Source organism: Sprattus sprattus (assembly GCF_963457725.1).
Source record: "Sprattus sprattus genome assembly, chromosome: 2".
In the NCBI taxonomy this organism is placed as follows: domain Eukaryota; kingdom Metazoa; phylum Chordata; class Actinopteri; order Clupeiformes; family Clupeidae; genus Sprattus; species Sprattus sprattus.
The window spans coordinates 54,722,769-54,739,903 of record NC_137921.1 but is presented as its reverse complement, the minus strand read 5'-3'; the positions used below and the strand labels follow the sequence as shown (position 1 = coordinate 54,739,903).

At 43.7% G+C, this 17,135-nt stretch overlaps 1 protein-coding gene across 2 annotated transcripts in view; it reads right to left on the bottom strand.

The window, feature by feature from the left end:
• mast2 (microtubule associated serine/threonine kinase 2) overlaps positions 1-17,135 on the bottom strand; it is a 119,813-nt gene that overhangs the window by 26,454 nt on the left and 76,224 nt on the right. For both annotated transcript variants that reach the window (XM_080833197.1, XM_080833198.1), the window contains exon 5: positions 3,693-3,784. In XM_080833197.1, coding sequence (XP_080689323.1) covers positions 3,693-3,784 — 92 coding nt within the window. The remainder of the gene's footprint in view (positions 1-3,692; positions 3,785-17,135) is intronic.

The window sequence follows — 17,135 nt, the reverse complement described above, 5'->3', positions numbered from 1 at the left end:
TTTTATGTCTCTAAGACGAAAACTCGCGGAGCTTTACATTTTTTTTGACAAAAAAATAAAAATATCCCGTACGAGGGATATAGACCTTAGACAGTTAAATGAAGGAACAGCTGCTTAGGTGACAAGACAGGCAGGTTTTTTTAAAAGTGTGTGATTGTGTGTGTGTGTGTCTGCATTTGTGTGTAGGCTCAGACGCACACGCATGTTGCAGAGCCAAATGGAATACTCTTCTGTTGTGTGAAATTAAAAAAAAACTAAAAACAAAGAGAAACCTTTTAGTTTGCCAGTACCCAGACTCCAACACACACACACACACACACACACACACACACTTATTTACTTCATTAAAACAGGGCCAATACTTAAAATTCAGGAAACTGACAAGTCATGTACCCTGAACTATAAATCCTTAGATTCACATTATTCCGTTATACAAAACTGGTTAGATGGGCAGTCACTACCTAATATGCACTGGGTTTAACTATAAAACTACCCTGGAGGTGGTCTTATCTGCCTTACTCTTCGCATCCTCCTTTCAGTGAAAGCTTTTAGGTTGATTTCAAGAGTGATCCACATTTCTCTGCTGCATGCATGCTGCACAAACAGTCTAGTCCTTTTATCGTGCACATGATTGTACCTGAGTGCTTATAATAATAATACAAGTAACCACAGCAACAGGGTGGGTGGGTGGGTGGGGGGGAGATCAAGAGAGAATATTTGCCCAAAATGGCTGACATCCACTTTTTTCATACAAATGCTTTTGAAAGTGCCATTTCATTGAATTACAAGTGATTTCTTGTGAATAGCTGAGCATTTACTTCTGTTTTAGAACTCGAACTAAAAACGTTATCTTACTGACAGTCCCGCATAATGCCCTGAGCTTAATGGCCTCTACCAGATCCACACTTTAGTAACATTAACAGACCATGAACCCTGGAAGTAAATTAAAACATGAGCAGAACAGACTTCACATCCAAGCCCTGCTTGTTTTTCAGGGCAGTATTTGCGATGACTAAGCATGCTATTCCAGGGATGGATGATGCAGTCATGTTCAGTTCATGCTACTGAGGGTCTTTCTTTAAAAAAAGTTGAATTAGCCAATATGACATGAGTGAGAGTGCTGTTGGTAAAGGACATCCTCCTTTACCAATATATATCAAATGGACAAGGACATACTCCTTCGCGGCGCGTCGTGGAGTTCTTTGCCCCGCATCGTCCATTATCTTTGTAAAACTGTACAGCTCGTCGGCCGTTATCCCTTACTTGGCCTCTCAAACTTTAATTGGATAACCTCAATTGGTAATAAATGTAATACATTTGATTAAATCTTTGTCAGTGTACTACTGAGGCAGGAGGATGGAATACTGTTTATGTTCCCCAAAGCCCAAAAGGGACATAACTATTGTCAACACATTTAGCCTAGGTGAAAATTCCAGTATTTTCTACAACCATTTGATATATATGTAATGCCATTAGCCATTAGATTACGTAATGTTTGAATGCAGTAATATGTGATACTCTAAATCCATTGCAGGTTAGACTCATAATTTTTAATTCTCAATTTGTCATTTTAAACCTAAAAGCTGACCTCTCCTTAACAAGTCGCACCACAGCAAGGGCCAGAATGGCTGCTGAATCTTTTGAAGCAAAAAAGTAAGCTGTTCATTTGTCCTTTCAGTCCCTAGCTCCAAAGCTGCAAATATTTATAGTATAGGCTAAATTGACCTTGACAAAATTAGCTTGTCATGGAATTGAAATGAGCAAAACTATGTCACTTTATTTTTTAAATCCTCACAATTAAATACCCTTATTATCAACATAACAGTCAGATTGAAAGGGATGTGGCTTAGGCATTTTAAAACATATCTGCCAAGCTACAATAATAAGTCAATGAATTGAATTGAATGAATTCATAGTTTTGAACAACAGCAGAAGCACTATTCCTTGTAAATATGCTCCTGGCCAACACTGTGCAGAACTCGCTGCAACATTGCCATCTTCTTGCAAAGAAATCTCATTTGACGCATTCAGTTTAAAGGGATTGTTTGGAAATGCTGTTGGTGGGTTTTTTACTTCTCACTAATGAACTGGCCACTTAGTGACCACACCTTCACCTCATTCATACTGATAATATCCATCTCGTGTGACATATTGGAGCATTCTCTGTATTTGTACTGTACGGAGAAAATATATATTTAATATTGGTGGATTTCTGTGACCTTTGTCCCTGGTTGTTTCTGATGCTGTCACTCTGAGACAAAAAACACAACAATGCAAGTCAAGCAGTCTGCTGCGTACATGTGTGTGTGTGAGTGAAGATGTTTGGGCCACCCAATAAATGAAGGAAGCAAGCGTGGGATCCAACACTGTTGGAACCCTGTTGGATGTCAAAACTGTTGGATTATATTGTTTCTTCCTTCATAAATTCTTATCGGTTTAGTAATTTCCTCATCCACAGCTCTTAATGCCTCAAGACATACACTGCAAAATTCCATTTTCATCACCACCTCACTTATCTCTGTCTGCCCTTTTTGTATGTGTGTATGAGCTACTCTGAGCTGAGGTGTTAAGGTGTGAGTTGCACTAGTCTGAGTCTCTACCTCTCTCTACATGTTGAAGGCTTAAATATTTCCCCTTTTTTATTGCAGTGTGATACACTAACAAGCCCTCTATTACACAAAAGCAAGCCCTTTTCCCATAATGAAACCACCATTGTGTCGTGTGTGTGTGTGTGTGTGTTTGTGTGTGTGTGTTTTCCTCTATGTACAGTGCAGATGACGGAATGAAAAAAAGAAGCAAATCCATCACAAGCCAAACATAACTGCTACTATCTATCAAATATGTTTCTCTCTGGCTGGTGACTATGCCGACAAGCGTGTATGCGTGTGCGTGGCCTGTTTCATAACCAACTGCCACACTAATCCCATTTCTCTCTGAGAAATGTCAATCAGCGTGATTATAAAGGTTGACTTCTGTGTCTGACAGGCAGGGCCACTGAATTTAATCATTTCAAATCCAGAATGGAATGATTATATTTCTCCAAATGTCAACTGCCAATCCTCTCGTCCTAAATCACATGTGAATGTATTTTGTGTTTCTGTCTGTGTGTGAGAGAGTGTGTGTGTGTACATGTTTGTTTCTGTGCGTGTGTGTCTGCATCGAACGACCAAGCTGCCTTTTTGCCACTCTTATTGCCACTCACAGTAGACAGCCTCTCACCATGACGGCTCTCACAGGGTGGCAGGCACAAATGACATCCTTAGAGGCACTTGGTTGAATTTAGTCCTTCTTACACAATATGGGATCTACGACTGTGAATTGTGTGTATACCTGTGTATACATTATTTGTGTCACACACAGAGAGAGAGAGAGAACGAGAGAGAGTGTGTATGCTATAAAATGGCAAAATCGAAACCTGTTAGTTTTCATATCATTTTCACCTCAGGCCTGAGAACCAGGCATACAGCCATAAATACACAGACACTCTATTTTCACCCTCAGCTCATTCTCTGCAAATCCTGAGACGGGGCAAAACGAGAACCAATCCAAGATATTTATACCACATGGAGGTGGAGGTGATTATCCTGAATTTGCTCACACTGGACTGAGTGTGTCTGTTTGTAATGGTGTATGACAGCACAAAAACTTTGTTTATGTGCAAGTGTGTGTAGTTGTGTATGCGTTACCCTTACCTGGATGGCCATGCAGTGGTGAGTGGGGCCTGGGTAGGGTGGGTGAGGTACTGGAAGTCACAATCAGACTCTTCCGGTTGCTTGTGCGACAGCTGCAAGGAAGACATACACAAGGTCAATACAATCACAGTATTTATGTACACAGTATTTGCCAGAGTGATCAAAACTAACCAACCAAAACCAAGACTCAGAAAAAAAAACTTATACCATGAAGATACTATTATATCTCCATCCCCTGCAGTTATAGCAGGACCACACAGTCTTCGCTGTCAGTTTAAGGTACCACACAGCCCTCCTTTAAATGACAAGAGACTCAAGCAGAGCCCGAGAGACTGACCACATTAACCCCACGACCTGGTTCTTTGTGCCGAACTGTGCTTTCAGCAAACGGCTCCTTACGCAGCGGAAAGGAAAGGTGCTTATTTCTCTGCTTTCTGGAACAATCTGCGAGAGCACACAGCAGGGTGGGCACTGCTGAGACATGCAGCGTGCTGCTCACATGATCTCCGTCTCACTCACTGGCTCACTCTCACTGTCAGATCCTAGCTGTGCTCTTATGAGCACTCAAACGTCATGAGAATGCACATGGGTCATCAGCATTCCTAGTAGGAACACAAACCCAATCTCTCTCACAGCCAGCCTGCCAGCCACAAACACAACCACATACATGACTCCGTCGCCTTACCTACACTGCCAGCTATAATAAAGGTCTCAGTTTGGATATATGTGTTAAGCATAGGCTGATCTGGCTAATAAACATCATGGCATGTTCAAGTAAGACCTGACTGACTCAAACAGCCTGATGTGGATGGCAGCCCTCTCAGATAAGGGGAAACCACCATGGTACACCTCCCATTATACTGCGCTATGGCTGTGATGCGGTTATTCTTGCAACGTAATAGGCAACAGTTATAACGTTTGTGGGAAGATATAAAGTTTGTGGGTGCAGCACTTGGATTCCTCATGAGGTGCTGCACAGACTCATCTCTTATTAGGCTCCTTTGAGGGAGCAATGGGAAGAGACTCGAAGGGCAGTTTGGGTAGAGTACCTCTTCATTAAGGGCTTCTTATCACCCCCCTGAAGAGATAATAGGAGCTCAGGGTAGACAAAGAGAGATGGAGCCGACCATAGTGTGAGCTTTAGCAACAAGCTACTGCCTGCGTCATCACACACTGCTCACATAATGGAGGAGGAGAGGAGTGCGACATGCTCACAGTGGCAGAGGAAAAAAGGCAAGAAAGAGACAAAAAGAAGGTGAGCTAGGGTCACTAGAGCTGAGACCCTAGAGAATATGAAAAATAAATAAAAAGAGAGAAAGAGAGGGAGAAAATGGGTGATGCACAGACCAATGCTGAAACAATAATGGAATAATAAGGCTTTGACCAAAACATTCCCATCTCCCCTACATGAGCCTTGGACAATTAAACATTGAGAGCTGGAGTCTCTCGGGAGGGGGGTCTGTACAATATAAAACATGGCAAACCAAACCCATGAAGCTTCATACACCACTTAAATGTATGTACAAGGTAATTACACTACATTTCTCATAACCCAATGTGCATAAGACCAACATTATTAACACACACACACAAAACTATGAGTTCTAATAAAAAAATTTTTTTTTAAAAATGATTATAAGATCAGAAAGTACTAAATAATTGGTAATCTCTTAGAAAAACGTATTCAACCTTGTGAAAGGTTTGAATATCCATGATAATCTCTCAGCCTAAAATTTGAGTTTTAAAAATTCACAAATTCTTTCAGAATGTCCATGACCGTGGGAACCCTGGATGGGCTTAGTGTTATAGATAGACAGTAGAGATCTCAACACATTTCCACACTAATGCTGTGTACAGCTATGTGAGGCCATTACCATGAAGGAGAAGTTATGTGTTAATTACCACTGTTATGCACGAGAATCAGTGCTCTTCCACTCGAAATGCTAAGACACGGAGGATCAATTAGCTGATTGAGCTCACTTCTTGTCCAGCTATGCTTCACTCTGGTTGCTGTGTGTTCAGGGTCACTGAGGCTGACTTGGTGTGTAAGTACGTGTGTGTGTGTGTGTGTGTGTGTGTGTGTGTGTGTGTGTGTAAGTACGTGTGTGTGTGTGTGTGTGTGTGTGTGTCAGTACATGTGTGTGTGTGTGTGTGTGTGTGTGTGCCTTATTTTTCTCAGTAATAACAACTTTCCTGTAGCTTTCCATATGCAATAAAAAGAAATGGGAAGACAACTGTTTGTGCATCTCCATCTGTCTGTTGTCTAGATCTGTCCATTGTATACGTATGTGTTAATGCCAATATAAGAAAGAGGATTCTATGGCATAATGTATATAATGTGGGACAGGTTGGGTGGGTGAGTGAATGATGTGCTGTTTATAGGGGTAGGGTGGATTGAAAACAAGTTTTATCTGCTATGGATTTTAACAGACAATTGATTAGAGACCTGGGCACAGCTGGCAGAGAGTGCACTAACAGGATTATTGTCGGGATTATTGTCTCTCACCATCTCCATCACACACACACAGAAGGAGAGAGAGAGAGAGAGAGAGAGAGAGAGAGAGAGAGAGAGAGAGAGAGAGAGAGAGAGAGAGGATTACACCTCATTCTGGGTTGTAATGGGATAAGAAGCACATATTCCTGGATTTTAATATCAGCCCCTCCTGTTCTAACCTTAAACACACACAGGAAATGACTAGAAAGCCCTCAGTCATGAGATCTGCAATTTCTCATTTCACACAAATGCACGCACACACGTCCATTTAGACACAGTGAGAGTGAGTAAGATAGGGAGAAACAAGAGTTGTGTACTAAGTGTAACCTTGGAATGAAATCCCAGGGATTGTGAGGATGAATGTTCATCGACTTCTTCAGATTCACAACAGTACTCTCATCTTATGACGGACCCACTCCAATAAATACAACATGGTGTGCATGTGTGCATGTGTGTGTGCGTGCGTGCGTGGGTGTGCGTGTAGCAGGGAAGAGCTTGAACCTTGGGGCTTTTAGAACTACAGTGCAACACAAAGTCCTACCTACACACATCTATGTCTGATAATTGGGCATTGATGAAAAAGCAACAATTCAGGTTTCCCTGCTCAATCACCACATAATGCCATCTTACAATGCCAACACTCTCACTCTCTCTCTCGCTCTCCTTTACTGGGACAAACACAGCCACATACTTACAGACACAGACACACACACACGCATACACAAGTGTAATGCACCAGACGAACCCTTAAAAGGCATCCCAAGCCATTCTACAGACCCTCACCTCACCTTGTCTCAGGCTTTCAGCATCTCGGTCTGCCTTCTTTGAAAGCCTCATGTTCTGGATCACTGTAACCCTACCCCTTCTGACATTCGAGTCAGCAAAACAGCGGAGAGGGGCAGACATCTGATCAGCTGCCCCAGCTGTCTGGGCTGGGCTGGCCCTCAGTGCACACGCCTGGGAGTCTCTGGTCACCAGCACACATCACCATATGTGCATTATAGCAGAAAGAGCTTGACGTTATGGGGCCATTTATCCATCAATAGTGCATGTACACACATATACACAGGGTACACACACACACAGCTCAACAGATGGTGATTGAGTTACTCCCTCACACACGCACAATTCTAATCACACTCTTGAAAACGACTCAAGACTTGCTCATCGATCTTACCCCAGTACAACATACAATGCCAAATGTATTTGGGTAAATTAAAAAAAGTTATGTGAGTGTGTGAGAGTGTGCATGTCACGAAAGCTCAAAATTGATCAACTCACCCCCTCCATCATGTCGCTAAAATGACCCGCCCTTATGGTGGCTACAGCAGCAAATGTAATGTCTCTCCTAAGCTGGAAGCAGCAAACTTCAACAGCAAAAAACACATACTTGTGGCTCACAGACGTGCATGGCCTATTAGCACACTGATCATAGCAATTACTTAGGCACACCTGCCAGCCAGGCTTCATTTTCTCTGTGCACTTCCAGGGTATCTCTGAGATGTTGGGATTAGCCCTTCCAGATATGTTGGCTTGAGTATAGGTCTGGTACACAACATGCAAGGGGATCTGTCAGTGAGATATACAAAGTGACTCCCTGTAATCAAGACGTCTTTCAGCCAACCGCTGATACATTTTTTTTTTTCAAATCGGAAACTAGCCAGATGGCTAGAACATGAAAAGAGGGGAACGTGGCTAGATGGATTTATTTTCCCTCCCACCTTACTAAACTGATTTACACAGTACAAGCCAAGGCATAGTACATTCACACAACTCTGTAACAATGCAAAATTGCTGCTCATTTTATGTACTGACAGATATTCGATTCTGGTGGCCCTGTCCTTTCCCAATGCCAGCCTTGGCAGCTGGAGAGAGAAGGATTGCAAGAGGCGATCACAAGCGAAGTGTCGATCAAGAAGAAGCCAGGGGTTCATTGTGATTGCGGGGAGATGGTAGATGGCAGGCGCATCACCCTGCTGTGCTTTTGAGAGTGGCCCATGATTTGCTAGGTCAATTACAGCCATTTTCTGCCAACAATTCTCTCTCTCTCTCTCTCTCTCGTTAATGAGGAGAAATGCGTTTTATTTACAGACATTCCGTATAAGTTGCCTGTAGTCAGGACCAGACACTAGACACCACATATGATGTGGAACTAGAGAACTGAATATTTTATGAGGCATTTGATCCAAAACACACACATAGAAAAGACACACACACACACACACACACACACACACACACACACACACACACACACAAAAATGCAGAGATAAAGAAAAATAAGGAGCCTAATAATAAACATTCTGTAAAACCATATGATTTTCAATTAAAATATGACAGGCAGAGAACATAAACCAGAGAGGCTGTCATTAAGTCATTTGGAGCTGCAGCAGGCACTTTGAAAGAGGAATCTCTCCCTCTGAGCAGAAGGCGTAACCCTGTAATACAAGACCTTGTGATGGAGAATACTCAGGCACTCAATACTTAGAAAAAAAACTATACCACACACACACACAAACTTCTGACATAGCTGAAGTGTGATCCACTCTAGCGGAGCGGGGATGTGTGAAGTAGGCGCAGGCTGAGAGGCGAGCCCACTGCCATTTGACAAGCTCAGCTCTGAGGGCGCTGCCTAAGACTCTGGCAGATTACAGCTCAACATGAGAGTTCTACCGCAGCACTATCAATGCACTGTGCCTTCAAAGACATTGACATACTGCTATCACAGAGTGCAATATACACAACTCCAATAAGAACCATGAAAGCAACCATAGCAGACACACAGACTGCTATCAGAGAGTGCAATACACATACATCCAAAAAGAACCATGAACGCAACCCTAGCACACACACGCGCTGGGACAAGTGACACCAGTGCAATAAGATAATGTATTCTCTCTCTAGCCCACACACTCATATACACATCCATTGCTGCTGCTCATTTATCAGGGTAAAATGATCAGTCTGGAAGTGATAATATTTAAAACAGAGGTGTGTGGTAGCTCAACATCCAGCCTCCTATCATCACAGTGGTCTCAAGTAAAGACTGAATGCATATAGTCATTAAAACAAATCATCACATGGAGCACTCCTGGTACTGGTACTCTGGGTCGGACGGTCGATCGGTCGGTGCTGTGTAGTGTTGATTGGCCGTATGCTAATGTTACAAAAATATCACGATTCAATGCGGTTCGATACAGTGGCCTTTCAATTCGATGCAGTTTCAATACAACAAAGTGACTAAATTGCGTTGGCTGTTTTTATACAGAGCTTTACACTTTACAGTCCAAATAAAGCTGTGGTTGTGACCAGGTGTGCAAACAATTTCTCAAATATGTTAATAGTGGATATGACATACATTAAGACACCAAGGTCTATCAAAAGGTTTGAGAGCATAATTAACCTTGGAAGAATAACTTTCAGATGATCGAGAATACCAGTGTTTGCTAAGCATTTGTCTAACTTTCTATTGTTCACAATGGCAAATGTTGAACAGGGCCAATATTTCCACCACTGGCCAGGAAAAGTATTACATCCGTACCATTTCAAAACCTGACTCCAACAAACACTAAATCCCCAATACATTTCTTCCTGAATTTACAGAATTTTGAAATTGCTCCTTTCATGTCATAAATGGACTACAACTGAAAACATGTGCCCTGCTCACCGTGACATACGCCTCAACCTGACAGCTCTGTGAGTAACCAGTTACCTCAAACAATTGACTAGTTCCCTGACTGTTGTCCTGTATGCTTTTGAGGCGTTCGCATCACAATATGTTCATCTTTAAACTTAGTACACCTCTCCTTCGTGTATGATGTTATGGCTGTGTGCAATATTGTTTGTACAGATGAACGTGATACAATGTAAGTTGCACCCAAGGAAAAGCAGGACTGAAAGTCTATATTTATTTCCTAAGGTCTGCCTTATTTCTTTAGATCTTCCCATGATGTCAAACAAAGGGGCAATTTGAATGTAAGCTTCTGACCACAACTGTGTAATTGGTGAGTGGCTATTTTGGCGCATGTGTAAATGTGAGTGGCTATGTATGGCTACATGTGTGAGTGTGTGTAATGTTAAATGGTGTCTGAGTGAGTGTGTGTGTGCATTTGCAAATGATGGTTAATGATTGTGTGTGTGTGTGTGTGTGTGTGATGGTTGATGATGATGACTAGACGTGACAGGTGGCTGTTCACAGGGAGGCACTCATCCTAACTGACACTTATTAATAATGCATACAGACAGACAGACCGAAAGAAAAAGATGGATTAAGACCCAAATATGGGGGTGTGGAGACAAAGAGGCTCAAATGATGAGAAATAAACTGAGACCTAGACAAAAAAGAGAGATGCAATAAGAAGGTGGGACATACAGGGAAGGTAGTTGTGTTAGGAATGTGTTGTGACGGTGAAGGTAGGATTATGGTTTCCTGATCAACAAGTCATTGATACAAACAAACTGAACTTGCACATACACACATTCAGACTAAAATTATGATTAATTTACACGTCATCATCAATAAAAACACATCAATCAACTATGAGCTGCAAACTATTGATTTGAACAGCTTCATCAGAAGCAGTACTGACTATCATAAACTGATGCAGAGACACAAGAACACTTTCCAGCTGTTTCTTTCTCTACTGCCCATGACAGAAACAGCTGTAGTCAAATGGGATTTAGCTTTTTCACTTCCATGGTTCACTATGTCTGACCGTAAATCCATCTAATCAATATGATTGCTGGTAAGCTAGGATTTGATTTCTTTACCCAGGAGGAGGATTTCTGCTGAGGGCTTGGAAGGGGCTGGCAGCAGAAATTTCAAGGGGCTCAAGGTGTATTGATGATGTGATGGCTTCACACACAAGGACAGAGTTCTGAGCCGGACTACATCACATGGCCAGATCTTCAGCAAAGCACGGTAGATGGGACAGAAAAGAAGTGCGTATGTGTGTGTACGTGTGTGAGAGAGAGAGAGAGAAAGAGACAGGGAGATGGTGTGTGTGTGTTAAAAAAGGAATACAGTGTGGTATCTTCCGGTCAAGTGGCAGATGAACAGAAGGGGGAGAGAGTGTAACTGAGATGTTAACCACTGGAAATGGCTGCCTAATACCACTGCAGCAACTAAAACCTGCAAACATCACCTCTCTCTTTCAATCTGTGGCCAGACTGGCAATGTTTAGAAGCATCGGGAAGTCCAGAGTCTGCATGTGACCTGCCCGTGCACGCAGGCTTCAAGAAGAATGTCTCAGCGTTTACTGCCCTGCCCAGCGCAGTCACACCACATGCCACTACAGACCACGGTTGAGAGCAGACACACACACACACACACACACACACACACACACACACACACACACACACACACACACAAGAATTAGTGAGGGGGGAAGACAGGACCATCTGGACCAGAGCAGGGAGTACTGAGAAAGGAGAAGAAACCAGCCTCAGTGTGAAAAAGAGAGAAAGAGAGGATGGTAGAGACAGAGAAATAATGACAGTGTCAGTGAGTCAGTGTGATTAAGTGAGACAGAAAGAGATATGAAGAGAGAATAAAGAGTGAGAGAGAATAAAACCAAGTAGAGAGGGCAGAAAATGAATGCATGCCATTGATGAGTACTAATGTTCGTCAACACAGAAATCTGAAGCCAAGTCTTGTTGCTATGCAGCTACGCAGGACCTGCTCCCCGTCAACACAGCTGGTTGCAGCAGGTTAAGAGAGAACCAGGCACAGGCTTGCAGGAAGAGAGAGCGCCACAACAAACACTCCAAGACAAATGGAACTGTAGCTACAAAGTGTATGTATATGTAGGAGGTAAACAACAGTGCTAAAGCCTGCTAGGTGTCCCTATACATTCAACTAAACTAAAAGGCACCTTCAATGAGTGAACACATTAGGAAGAGATGAGAATTGACACAGACACAGAGGAAAAAGGAGGGAGGGTTAAAGAGATACAAAAGGTGTGGACAAAGCATCATAAGACGTAATGACGAGCTGCATAAAAAACAAGATTTTCAAACTGGACCACGCATGCAAACACAAATACATCAACCATACAAAAACACAGGATGCATGCCGTCATGTGATATGTGTGCCTAGACAGAAGCTGTTTTGTATCCTGCCTACATGATGAGTAAATCTAGTTACCTGACCTCCATTACTAATGAATTCCTACATGACAAGTCCTCAGGACTGTGGATCAGCGCAGAGAGAGAGAGAGAGAGAGAGAGAGAGAGAGAGAGAGAGAGAGAGAGAGAGAGAGAGAGAGAGAGAGAGAGAGAGAGAGAGAGAGAGAGCGCAAGGCACAGAAAACACTGAAGGGAGGGGGAAATAAAGAGAATGAAACAAGGACAAGACACACAAATGAAATGTAAATTGGGGGAAAAGGATAATCGGGGTGTGCAAGAAAACATCAGAGGAAGCAAATGCCCAAGACAGCAAAAGAGATTAAAAGAAGGAGAAAACAAAGAACCCGTTAAGAACCTTAGTGTGTGCACATGTGTGCGAGCGTGCGTGCGCGTGTTTTACCTCTTGGAGCGACGCAGCATGCTTCTTTCAGGCAGTGAGAAATTAGAAAGCACCGTCCAGAAGGAGTCAGACATGGTCCCCACTGATCTCAGGCATGGCTGTCAGACACGCACTGCACAGGCAACACAACACTTGCTGGCCAAACTACAAGCCAACCAGTGTTTGTGCGAGAGCAATGATGGATCTGTCTATGTGTGAGTGTGAGAGTGAGATGCCGGCATCAGCCAACTGTCTGCGAGCACAAGGATGCCACTGCTACTGCTGCAACCTGTGACGCTGCTACTGCCAGTCCGATCCGCCTCTCCACACTCCCCCTCCCTCCCTCCCTCCCTCTAGCTCTCTCTTCCACTCTCCTTCCTGCTCTCTTACTGGCTCCCTCACATATGCCTGCCTGCCTGCCTCCCCTCCCTCTCCACTAGCTTCATCAAACATGCTGTTCAGCCTCTCCCTAGCAAACCTGGGACCTTCTCTGTCCACTGGAACACAAACCACCACCACCCCCCCACCCCCCCACACACACCAACACACACAATCTCTCACTCACTCACACACACACAGACAGAAACAGACACACAGATAAATAACAGACGGACGGACTGCCAGACACAGACAGAGGCTAGAGCACAGAAAGGAATCCTGGGGATGATGCCTAACAGAATGTATGTATGTGTGTGTGTGTGAGATAGAGATGATAGAGAAAGCATGGGGGAAAGATGCAACCCTACCAAAGTGTGACAGTACTGGGCCAACGCCTCGGTGAGTGTGGCACCAGCCGGCCATGCTGTGGGTATAACCAAGGGGATACACTCATAACCAACCAACCATGACAGCACAGTGTCATCTTGTGCCAGCCAAAATATGGTGTGTGTATGTGTGTGTGTGTGGGTGTGCGTGTGTGTGTATGGGTGTGTACATAGATGGAACTGCCACCTAACATTAGGTTGACAGACCATCACCCCGTAATTGTAGCAAGATTATTTGGCAACCATTGTCCGTCCACCATGGTAAAGCTTCTCCAGCAACACGAGACCGTCTTACTTTTTCATAGACCACCCTGAAATCAATCACACCATAAAAAGACAAAAAAAAAAAAAAGACGTTCTGTTCCTCACACTTCATGGCAGGACTCTACGCAGCCTGTTCTGTGTGTGTGTGCTCTGTTCATTATGCTGTGGCTGTGTCGTGATCTTTTTCTGTGCCATTCTGAAGGTCAGAACTGGAATCTTTGGATGAGCGGAGCTGTGTGTCATCGTGTGAGAAGAGCAGGACAGAATGAGAGAGCATTGTGTTCCCTCATACACCACTGCCCTGCTTATTAGCCCCACGAGGCTGTCGGCCATTAAGAAGCACTATAGCAAAGCATTATGGCGATGGGGTCATGATGAAGAAACAGTGGTCTGTCATTATATTACTGCTGGGACTCATTCTGTGCACAGAACAGCAGAGCATCAGGAGGACCAGTGGACCCTCATCAGAGCCTGCTGGGCTTCTGAAGTGCCCTTCCTTAAGAAGAGCACTGGCCTAGAGGTAGAGGGGGGACTTAAGTGTGCAGGGTGAGAAAGCTGATAGCACCCGGTAAGGCTCAGCAGAGTCATTAGTCATGGCCATTCAGTACAGCGTAGAGGGATTTTCTAGGCTAGTCCCAAAAAGTGTGTTTGAGTATGAAGTATAAGCATGTGTGTATGTGAAGGTGATGTGTGTTTGTCTTGTGGACATAAGTCCACTTCGAAAAGTCATTGCATTGTTCTTATCAGCTGTTTGTGTGCACAAAATCCTGAGAGTAATTGAATCCCACCTTAAAGAATGATGAAGAACTTTCAACAGAGCACCCTAAAATAGTCTGGCAAAAAGCTTAAACATCTGCTCAAATAATGTTACTGCATCAACATCGCTACTAAAGATCCTCCGTTTCAAAGCAGAACTTTGTCTCTGCTCCACATATAAAAGAATCTGAATCAGCCTGAGGTAGGGAACATCATAGGACACTGATAAAGATGCTGATACTGCTGTGTTCTAGTTAACATACTGAGGGTTTGAGTAGCTAAATCTGCTTTGGGAGATCATTTGTAATGCACAGATATCCAATCCAGTTTTGGAGAGCTGTTATAAAGACCTATATAACAGTTTCCCATTCATAGGATCGAAGCAGGCAGTCTTATAGCCTCATACTGATTGTTGTGCCTTGATGTGTTTTCCTGGTGTTTATTCCACTGGATGCCTCAAAATCTCACACACACTCACACACACACACACACACACACACACACACACACACACACACACACACACACACACACACACACAGCTCTGCTCAGCAATTAGTGCCAACAGTGGAAGCAATGGGTGATATGGGTGAGCACACGCCGCCCTGGGACAATTACCCAGGACAAAAGGCTTTTGACACGTGTGCTGGAGCTGCCCATTAGTGGGTACAGCCTAGTAGTACAGGCCTAAACGTCTCTCTCCGCCCAACCTTGCTAGAGCCACTCGTTAGCAGAAAGCTGCCCTAATTTGTTTTGTTAATGTCGTTAACGCAACTATGCGACTCACTGTTGACTAAAATGTAGTTTAAAAACTGAAAAAACTAAAACAAAGAAACGAGACAAATGTTTTCCTATATGTAGTCTGCAAATTTATCACCAAAATACATCAATTAAGAAGCTAGCTAACTTTTACAAGCGCTAACATTGCAGTTGGTGTTTGAAAGGCAAGTATGTGGTTTCAGTTAGATTTCAAATGTATCTAAATTGTGAAGCGTTTTCATTGACTAAAACTATATTAAGATACTTACAGTTTTCTTTGACTAATAAACGACTACATTGTCCAGACTTTTAGTCAACTAACACTTGATTTAAGAAAACAGGATGAGGTTGACCAAAAATGATTAGCTATGACTATGAAACTAACAACAAATCCTGTGTATGTTTGCATGTCAGAGAGAGAGCGATAACGGTCCAGGTCAGGTCTTTGGGATGGGCCTACATGGCATCAGTCAGGTGCTGTTATAGAAAAGCAAACCAACTGCACACGTAACTGCTGTTAGATTAGTAACGGTCACTTTTAATCAAGCACAAATTACCCACACTATTGCCATGTCTGAGTATTGGCAGTGTCCTTGTCAGATGACATGCTCGTTTAAAATCATGACAAGGGCAGACAGTTGGCTCACTGCTCAAAGCAGTACATTCATACACTCGCACGTTGACACACACACATGCATGTGCTCCTCGAGATGCATATACACACTGGCTGACACAGTGGGTCACCTTACCTCCAGAGGAAGGGGTTGGCCCCGTGTGACAGGCCCAGCACGGGGGCGGATGCTGGCTCCTCTGGTCCCCTGCAAGAGGGAGGGGAGATGGGGGACAACAGCTGCTGAAGGAGGCTGCTGTTGCCATGGCAGCGGTGCTGCGCAGTTGGCCAGATTCTATGAGGGAATTTCCAGCACAATGAGGAGAGAGAATACGAGCAAGAATGGTTTACTGTAGTGAAGCAGGAGCAATTTCACATGTTTATATTCTATGTATGTGTATGTGTACATGTCAGAGAGAAGAGACTAAATTACACTACATCAAGCAGGAGGCAATGACGCAGTAATTTGCCAGGCTCTGGTTTCAGCGCTCTAATCTCCTGCTAATACCAAGGAGAGCAGCACTCTAGTCAGCATGGTGCCCCCGGCAGCAGAGCCAGAACATGCGTTCAAGACACAGTGCTGCTCAAAATAAATGGCTTCCACATTCCCCTGGCAGAGGGGAAGGGGAAGATCCCTGCAGCAAGGTGTAGGTGTGATCTAGTGCACTTGTTATGAATGACTGAGGCAATGTCACAGATGACCAAGACTCTGTGGATATTATTTGGACATACACCATCACATGATTTTTCTATGGTTAACAGAAACTGAAGATGGCTGCATCTGAAAAAATCAACAAGATGATCAGAGACAAATTAAGGCAGTTCTGAATTTTGGGCTGCCTGTCAGTGGTCATGGAGTTCACCTCATTGCTGAAGAGCGAGTTTGCAGAAAAGGGAAAGACAAGAACTGAAAGTGATCAGGGACAAAGACACTTCAAGCTGTCTGCCCTACTCCCAAAGTGTTGAGAACCGAGAGTTGAGGCCTCTCAGGTGCATAACCAGTCAAGCAACATCACCGGAGAGGACAGGATGACTTCACGAGGGTGAAGGAAAGAATGTTAGCGTATGTGTGCGAGACCGAGAACGAGCGGTGAATAGAAATAGTGGGGGTGTGGCCTTAATGCAATAGAGCTTGCAGATGGGGAGAGACAGAGAGAAGAGGTGGCAAAACGGGACCGAACTTCCTCTGCTGATTCCATTCTGTCAGCTATGGCTGAAAACTGAAATAGGTTCTAGAATCTTCTATTGATATTAGCCACTTGCTGTGAGTTGAAGTAAACAGGGACCC